General features: G+C 40.8%; 1 protein-coding gene across 4 annotated transcripts in view; it reads left to right on the forward strand.

The window, feature by feature from the left end:
- The window catches only part of LOC131939631 (organic cation transporter protein), a 71,137-nt gene extending 62,680 nt beyond the window's left edge, over window positions 1–8,457 (forward strand). For all 4 annotated transcript variants that reach the window (XM_059298058.1, XM_059298061.1, XM_059298057.1 and 1 more), the window contains exons 5-11: window positions 1,725–1,893; window positions 2,453–2,668; window positions 3,245–3,471; window positions 5,163–5,344; window positions 6,579–6,730; window positions 6,923–7,021; window positions 8,032–8,457. In XM_059298058.1, coding sequence (XP_059154041.1) covers window positions 1,725–1,893; window positions 2,453–2,668; window positions 3,245–3,471; window positions 5,163–5,344; window positions 6,579–6,730; window positions 6,923–7,021; window positions 8,032–8,395 — 1,409 coding nt within the window. In that variant the 3' untranslated portion in view covers window positions 8,396–8,457. The remainder of the gene's footprint in view (window positions 1–1,724; window positions 1,894–2,452; window positions 2,669–3,244; window positions 3,472–5,162; window positions 5,345–6,578; window positions 6,731–6,922; window positions 7,022–8,031) is intronic.
- Window positions 8,458–9,175: the final 718 nt, after the last annotated feature.

The raw sequence follows: 9,175 nt of genomic DNA on the forward strand, positions 1-9,175 counted from the left end.
TACCTGTCTACCTTCATCCTAGGTGAGTAGGTTGGCGTCTACCTGTCTAACTTCATCCTAGGTGAGTACCGTTTGGCGTCTACCTGTCTACCTTCATCCTAGGTGAGTAGCTGTCTACCTGTCTAACTTCATCCTAGGTGAGTACCTGTCTACCTTCATCCTAGGTGAGTAGCTGTCTACCTGTCTAACTTCATCCTAGGTGAGTAGGTTGGTAACTACCTGTCTAACTTCATCCTAGGTGAGTACCTGTCTACCTTCATCCTAGGTGAGTAGCTGTCTACCTGTCTAACTTCATCCTAGGTGAGTAGGTTGGCGTCTACCTGTCTACCTTCATCCTAGGTGAGTAGCTGTCTACCTGTCTAACTTCATCCTAGGTGAGTAGGTTGGCATCTACCTGTCTACCTTCATCCTACGTGAGTAGCAGTTGACGTCTACCTTCATCCTAGGTGAGTAGGTTGGCGTCTACCTGTCTACCTTCATCCTAGGTGAGTAGGTTGGCGTCTACCTGTCTACCTTCATCCTAGGTGAGTAGGTTGGCGTGTACCTGTCTACCTTCATCCTAGGTGAGTAGCTGTCTACCTGTCTAACTTCATCCTAGGTGAGTAGGTTGGCGTCTACCTGTCTACCTTCATCCTAGGTGAGTAGCTGTCTACCTGTCTAACTTCATCCTAGGTGAGTAGGTTGGCATCTACCTGTCTAACTTCATCCTAGGTGAGTAGCTGTCTACCTGTCTAACTTCATCCTAGGTGAGTAGGTTGGCGTCTAACTGTCTACCTTCATCTCAGGTGAGTAGGTTGGTCTCTACCTTCATCCTAGGTGAGTAGGTTGGCGTCTACCTGTCTACCTACATTCTAGGTGAGTAGGTTGGCGTTTACCTGTCCTTGATACTAGGTGAGTAGGTTGATGTGTACCTGTCTACCTTCATCCTAGGTGAGTAGGTTGACGTGTACCTGTCTACCTTCATCCTAGGTGAGTAGGTTGGTGTCTAGATTCATGCTAAGTGAGTAGGTTGGCGTCTACCTGTCTACCTTCATCCTAGGTGAGTAGGTTGACGTTTATATGTTGATTTGCTTTATGTGTAAGTATTATATCTTTTTACCTGCATCCCATGTAAGTAATATAATTATTTAATCGTGCTCAAGTAAAGTAGTAATTTCTACTGTCATGCATACATGATCTTGCCCTAATGAAATTTTTGTTCAAAACGATTTATGTAATTGAAAGAAATCGACGCCTGGAGCTCAATACCCCTTTCCTCCACTCCTAGACCCGCTCTCCAAAAACAAATTTCCATTTGTTATATAGTACTTATGTAATTTATTTTTTCTATTCTTCTTCTTTTTCTTCTTCTTCTTATTTTTGTTATTATTAGGCCTATTATTACTGTTATTACTATTATTATTATTAGTAGTAGTATCATGATTATTATTATTATTAATACTATAATTACTGTTATAATAATAATTATTATTATTAATATAATAACTGTTAGTTATTGTTATTATTATTATTATTATTATTATTATTATTATTATTATTATTACTATTATTATTATTATTATTACTATTATTATTATTATTATTATTATTATTATTATTATTATTATTATTATTATTATTATTATTATTATTATTATTATTATTATTATTATTATTATTATTATCATTATTATTATTATTATTATTATTATTATTATTATTATCCTAATGACCCCTGTTACCAGCCATGGAAATCGTCGGCCCCAGTAAAAGAAAGTTTATCGGGATTGTGATCAACTACGTCTGGTGTTTGGCGGGGTTCGTCCAAACAGCCGCGGCCTACGGCATTAGGGACTGGCAGTTTCTTCATCTCCTCCTGTCAGTGCCGTCTGCTGTCATGTTGTCTTACTTCTGGTAAGTTTTTATTAGCTGTATGAAATTTTGGTAAGATTTCAAGGGTTGTGTAGACGTTCGTCTGGTAAAAATTTTGGTTCCATATCTTACCATGTTTGGTAAGAATAGATTCTGTGCCTTTTACTGACGCCGGCTTAATACACCTGTAACTAGACACAACACGACTCACTTTAAACTTGTGAAAGAAGTCCATGAATGTCTCAGAACGTTTCTTTTGTCAAGACATGCCTCTGGGATGTTTGATGACGTATTTAATTAGATCACATTCTTACCGCTTCCCAGAAAATTCACACACAAAATATTCGCGAATGCATTCTCATTATACTGATACAGTTTCATTGAGTCATATATCGTGGAAAGATGTTTTATTATGCAAGGTTTACATTGGACGTTATTTTGAGTTATCGATTTAAAAAACAAATCTGTGCGCAATATCCGTTTGCCTAGTGCGAATTTTGTCGTAACCTTTATTACAACTTTGATGGTTTCTTTGAATTTTGTCTAGTGAAATTTGTATTACTAAAAATTAATTACGTTTTAATTATCATAATTGATCTAGTCTGGTCCCCGAGTCACCAAGATGGCTGGTCAATGTCGGCCGTGTGAAAGAAGCTTCGGACATCGTCAGGAAAATCGCCAAAGAAAATCAGGCGGACCTCTCGGAGAAAACTTCAAGTCTGCAAGACGTCGAGATGGAAGGTCAGGGCAACAAAATCTGGCACATGTTGACCATTCCTGTCCTGCTGGTGAGGACACTGGTCATCTTTTTCAACTGGTGAGTACTCACTAGGGTGTATAAGTATTGTAATCGTGTGAAACATCGTAATCGAAATCGAGATTTTCAAATTTTTACACCTCTCTGTGTCGGAAAAACGTTTTTGAAATTTAGTCGGTATGTCTGTGTGTCTGTGTGTGTGTGTGTCTGTGAACATGGTAACTTGTATGTATAGATTTCATATCAAATTTGTAGTTCTGTATCAACTTATATATATAATCTCATGTACCCCAGAATAATAGTTGCAGGCAGGGGTGGGTGGGGGTAGGTATCTGGCTGGGTGGGTGGGTGAGTGGAAACTGGCATACCCAGGGTTAGGGTTGGGGTTAGGGTTAGCTTTAGGGTTAGGGATAGAGTTAGGGTTCTGCGGATTGTCTGTAAACATCGCAGTACCATCGAAAACTTCGCCGCGACTAAAAGCGGTTTTTTTTTCTCTCCATTGCGCATGCGTATCTTTTTCCGGCTAGAATCGGCCAACAAAATATACTAGAATGCTGGATTTTTAAATAAATAGGTCACGACAACTTCTTCTATTTGGTAAACTCACAATTTTTTCTATTCATTTTTTTCCATTAGGATGGTGTGCAGTATGGTATACTACGGTCTAAACCTAAACGCCGGCAACTTATCTGGCAACTTGTACCTGAATTTCTTTCTGTTGACGCTGGTGGAGCTGTTGTCGTACGTGGTTACCCTCCCTCTGCTGGATGTAGTTGGACGACGTCTGCTTCAGTGCTGCTTTATGCTGATCAGTGGCGTGGCCTGTATTTCCACCTTGTTTCCTGTCATCTATGGGAGCTCAGGTAGGACATTGTTTTATGGGAGCTCAGGTAGGACATTGTTTTATGGGAGCTCAGGTAGGACATTATTTTATGGGAGCTCAAGTAGGGCATTGTTTCATGGGAGCTCAGGTAGGACATTGTTTTATGGGAGCTCAGGTAGGACATTGTTTTATGGGAGCTCAGGTAGGACATTGTTTTATGGGAGCTCAGGTAGGACATTGTTTTATGGGAGCTCAGACAGGACATTGTTTATTCTATGGGAGCTAAGAAAGGACAATGTTTCTTCTATGGGACTCAGCTCCTGTTTCATCTTTGTGGTCCCAGCTGCGTCTGAGTTAGGGCCCTTTGTTTTGAAGCCACTGTCCAATCTCTTTCCTAGAAACCTCACTGAAAGCAATTCCTTTTTTGAAAATTAAATTAACCTTATGTAATTGGATAATGAGAGGTCAATGAACTTAATTAATACAAGAGACAGAGAAATGTTCTCCAACTCCAGGTGTATCCTGGATCACACTGACTCTTCTTATTTCGACTCCAGGTACGGCCTGGATCACACTGACTCTTCTTATTTCGACTCCAGGTACGGCCTGGATCACACTGACTCTTCTTATTTCGACTCCAGGTACCGCCTGGATCACACTGACTCTTCTTATTTCGACTCCAGGTACGGCCTGGATCACACTGACTCTTCTTATTTCGACTCCAGGTACGGCCTGGATCACACTGACTCTTCTTATTTCGACTCCAGGTACCGCCTGGATCACACTGACTCTTCTTATTTCGACTCCAGGTACGGCCTGGATCACACTGACTCTTCTTATTTCAACTCCAGGTACGGCCTGGATCACACTGACTCTTCTTATTTCGACTCCAGGTACGGCCTGGATCACACTGACTCTTCTTATTTCGACTCCAGGTACGGCCTGGATCACACTGACTCTTCTTATTTCAACTCCAGGTACCGCCTGGATCACACTGACTCTTCTTATTTCGACTCCAGGTACCGCCTGTATCACACTGACGCTTCTTATTTCGACTCCAGGTACGGCCTGGATCAAACTGACTCTTCTTATTTCAACTCCAGGTACGGCCTGGATCAAACTGACTCTTCTTATTTCAACTCCAGGTACCGCCTGGATCACACTGACTCTTCTTATTTCGACTCCAGGTAACGCCTGGATCACACTGACTCTTCTTATTTCGACTCCAGGTAACGCCTGGATCACACTGACTCTTCTTATTTCGACTCTAGGTACCGCCTGGATCACACTGACTCTTCTTATTTCGACTCCAGGTACGGCCTGGATCACACTGACTCTTCTTATTTCGACTCCAGGTACCGCCTGGATCACACTGACTCTTCTTATTTCGACTCCAGGTACCGCCTGGATCACACTGACTCTTCTTATTTCGACTCCAGGTACGGCCTGGATCACACTGACTCTTCTTATTTCGACTCCAGGTACCGCCTGGATCACACTGACTCTTCTTATTTCGACTCCAGGTACAACCTGGACCACACTGACTCTTCTTATTTCGACTCCAGGTACGGCCTGGATCACACTGACTCTTCTTATTTCGACTCCAGGTACAACCTGCATCACACTGACTTCTTATTTCGACTCCAGGTACCGCCTGGATCACACTGACTCTTCTTATTTCGACTCCAGGTACCGCCTGGATCATACTGACTCTTCTTATTTCGACTCCAGGTACGGCCTGGATCACACTGACGCTGTCTCTGGTGGGAAAGTTCGGTGCCTCAGCAGCGTTTGCCATCATCTACATCTACACAGCCGAGCTGTTCCCCACAGTCATGAGGAACTCGGGGCTGGGACTCAGCTCTACGACTGCCAGGATTGGAGGAATTCTCGCCCCTTACATCGCTGATCTTGTAAGTTCTGGATAACACCGACTAGAAGACCCGTGTTGTTAATGACGGTCTCGCTACAAGGTACTTTGGATTAGGAATTGGTTACGTTAAAGTATGCAGTTAGTGTCGATCATTTTTAGTTGAAACACGGAGGATTTTTAATCAAATTAAATGTAAAATTTGTTAAAGTACGTTAAAACTTAGTAATTTTTTGTTCCAAAATAGTATATTCTATTATTTTAAAAATCTGGCTTACATCCACCCTCCTATCTATATTTCTCTTAACCTCCTATCCATCCTACCATCCACCCTCCTGTCCATCCTACCATCCACCCTCCTGTCCATCCTACCATCCACCCCCCTTGTCCATCCTACCATCCACCCTCCTGTCCATCCTACCATCCACCCTCCTGTCCATCCTACCATCCACCCCCCTTGTCCATCCTACCATCCACCCTCCTGTCCATCCTACCATCCACCCTCCTATCCATCCTACCATCCACCCTCCTGTCCATCCTACCATCCACCCCCCTTGTCCATCCTACCATCCACCCTCCTGTCCATCCTACCATCCACCCTCCTATCCATCCTACCATCCACCCTCCTGTCCATCCTACCATCCACCCCCCTTGTCCATCCTACCATCCACCCTCCTATCCATCCTACCATCCACCCTCCTGTCCATCCTACCATCCACCCTCCTGTCCATCCAACCATCCACCCTTCTGTCCATCCTACCATCCACCCTCCTATCCATCCTACCATCCACCCTCCTGTCCATCCTACCATCCACCCTCCTGTCCATCCTACCATCCACCCCCCTTGTCCATCCTACCATCCACCCTCCTGTCCATCCTACCATCCACCCTCCTGTCCATCCTACCATCCACCCTCCTGTCCATCCTACCATCCACCCTCCTGTCCATCCTACCATCCACCCTCCTGTCCATCCTACCATCCACCCTCCTGTCCATCCTACCTTCCACCCTCCTATCCATCCTACCATCCACCCTCCTGTCCATCCTACCATCCACCCTCCTATCCATCCTACCATCCACCCTCCTATCCATCCTACCATCCACCCTCCTGTCCATCCTACCATCCACCCTCCTGTCCATCATACCATCCTACCATCCACCCTCCTGTCTATATTTCCTGTTACATTCTACCATCCTACCATCCACCCTCCTGTCCATCCTACCATCCACCCTCCTGTCCATCCTACCATCCACCCTCCTGTCTCTCCTACCCCCAGGGTAACGTTGTGGGCGGGGACCTGGCTGTGATCCTCCCTCTACTGATCTTTGGCTCCCTGAGTCTGGCAGCTGGTCTGTGTGCTCTCATCCTGCCGGAAACGGCCAACCGGAAACTTCCGGACACGGTCCAAGACGCCAAAAACTTCGGCAGGTGGGTGACGACTTCTTTAAATTTGTAAATTTAGATTCCATAATGGAGCAGCCCAATATGTTTCGTATCCCATAACATTGATCACGTGACAATTTTATTACATTTTATTGATTTATATTTTTAAAAAAAAACAACATTATATTGTCAGTTTTATTAAAAATTTGGTTGTGCGATCTGTACATGTTTCTTCAGACTACCCAACAACGACATCAAAGAAATGCTTGAAGTAACTGAGAATGAAATAAAAGTGGAAAAATTGGACATCGTCGTAGACGCCAAATCAGTTGACAGGTTTGTGTAGTTAAATATTTACAAATAGCCCAATTAATTTGACAGGTTTGTGTAGTTAAATACTTACAAATATCCCAATTAATTTGACAGGTTTGTGTAGTTTAATACTTACAAATATCCCAATTAATTTGACAGGTTTGTGTAGTTTAATACTTACAAATATCCCAATTAATTTGACAGGTTTGTGTAGTTAAATATTTACAAATATCCCAATTGACAGGTTTGTCTAGTTAAATATTTACAAATATCCCAATTAATTTGACAGGTTTGTGTAGTTAAATATTTACAAATATCCCAATTAATTTGACAGGTTTGTGTAGTTAAATATTTACAAATATCACAATTAAGTAGACAGGTTTGTGTAGTTAAATATTTACAAATATCCCAATTAATTTGACAGGTTTGTGTAGTTAAATATTTACAAATATCCCAATTAATTTGACAGGTTTGTGTAGTTAAATATTTACAAATATCACAATTAAGTAGACAGGTTTGTGTAGTTAAATATTTACAAATATCCCAATTAATTTGACAGGTTTGTGTAGTTAAATATTTACAAATATCCCAATTAATTTGACAGGTTTGTGTAGTTAAATATTTACAAATATCACAATTAAGTAGACAGGTTTGTGTAGTTAAATATTTAAACATATTTCAATTGACAGGTTTGTGTAGTTAAATATTTAAACATATTTCAATTGACAGGTTTGTGTAGTTAAATATTTACAAATAAACCAATTTGTGGTTTTTATTTACGTGTTAAGGTGGCTTTGAGACAGAAGATTTTTAATCAAAATAAAAATTGTATGATTTGTTTACTTCATGTGTTGTATTATTCGGAATTGAAGCGTGCATCAGTTTTTTTTTCATAATTACTGTTGACATTAATGACATTAATTCAGTAACTATCTTCCCACAATATAATTAGTGGTTCACATTAATGACATTAACTGAGTAACTAACTTCCCACAGTAATGCCATTAAGTCCCTAATTAAATTTTCATCTTCAGACACCTCGCCAGTGACAACAAGAGCAGTGTAGGGGCTAATGAAAACAAGAGCAGTGTAGGGGCTAATGAAAACAAGAGCAGTGTAGGGGCTAATGAAAACAAGAACAGTGTGGGGGCTAATGAAAACAAGAACAGTGTAGGGGCTAATGAAAACAAGAGCAGTGTAGGGGCTAATGAAAACAAGAGCAGTGAAGGGGCTAATGAAAACAAGAGCAGTGTAGGGGCTAATGAAAACAAGAGCAGTGTAGGGGCTAATGAAAACAAGAGCAGTGAAGGGGCTAATGAAAACAAGAACAGTGTGGGGGCTAATGAAACAACTCAAGGAAACACCAACGAGGGTTTTATCTCTGACACAAGGCAATAGGTTGTTGATCACATTTTAATGTCTAATGAAATATTTATTGGATAAATAAAATAACAATTCTATTTGGGGTACTGTTTCTTTAATCTAACAAACGTTTTTTTATGCTGCCTGTAATTCACGGAGAAGATCCGTCTTAGTAGAAAGTGCTAGACAAAATGTTACTTAAAATTTACAAATGTCTGGAATGGATGTACTCACGACCTTGGGTACTGAAGCAAGGTAACATTAAATGACGTCATAAGAAATGCTGTGAGAAAATGGGGAACGATTTAAATATTGTTTCCAGACTGCCAATCTTCTCTACATGCCATTACACTCTGGCATTGACGTCTGCTGTCACGCTTGATATTTTACAAAGCTTTTTAAAAAATTTAAAAAGAAAATGTGTATTGGTAAAAGTTATTTCAAGCTTTAGAGTAAAGGTTAGCCAACAGATATAAACCAGTCAAATAATGGTTTCAAGCATCGTAATGGTGTAATGGGTTTCGCTTGGCTGAAACTCATTTCCATTTTCATTTCCATTTTCATTTCCATTTTCATTTCCATTTTCATCGCTCCGGGTTTGGAGGAAACATGGTTTCTGGTCGACTGGGTCTGGTGAGTAGATTGTTCGGAATGTTCCAGAAATACAAACAAATGTACCTTTTAATCTTTAAGTGTTCAATATTTCAATGTTCCAAAAATACAAAATAAATATATATTTTAATCTTGAAGTGTTCAATATTTCAATGTTCCAAAAATACAAATAAAATGTACATTTTAATCTTTAAAAGTTCAATA

The sequence above is a fragment of the Physella acuta genome, unplaced genomic scaffold (assembly GCF_028476545.2).
Source record: "Physella acuta isolate Inbredline_101_S28 unplaced genomic scaffold, ASM2847654v3 ptg000285l, whole genome shotgun sequence".
NCBI lineage: Eukaryota > Metazoa > Mollusca > Gastropoda > Physidae > Physella > Physella acuta.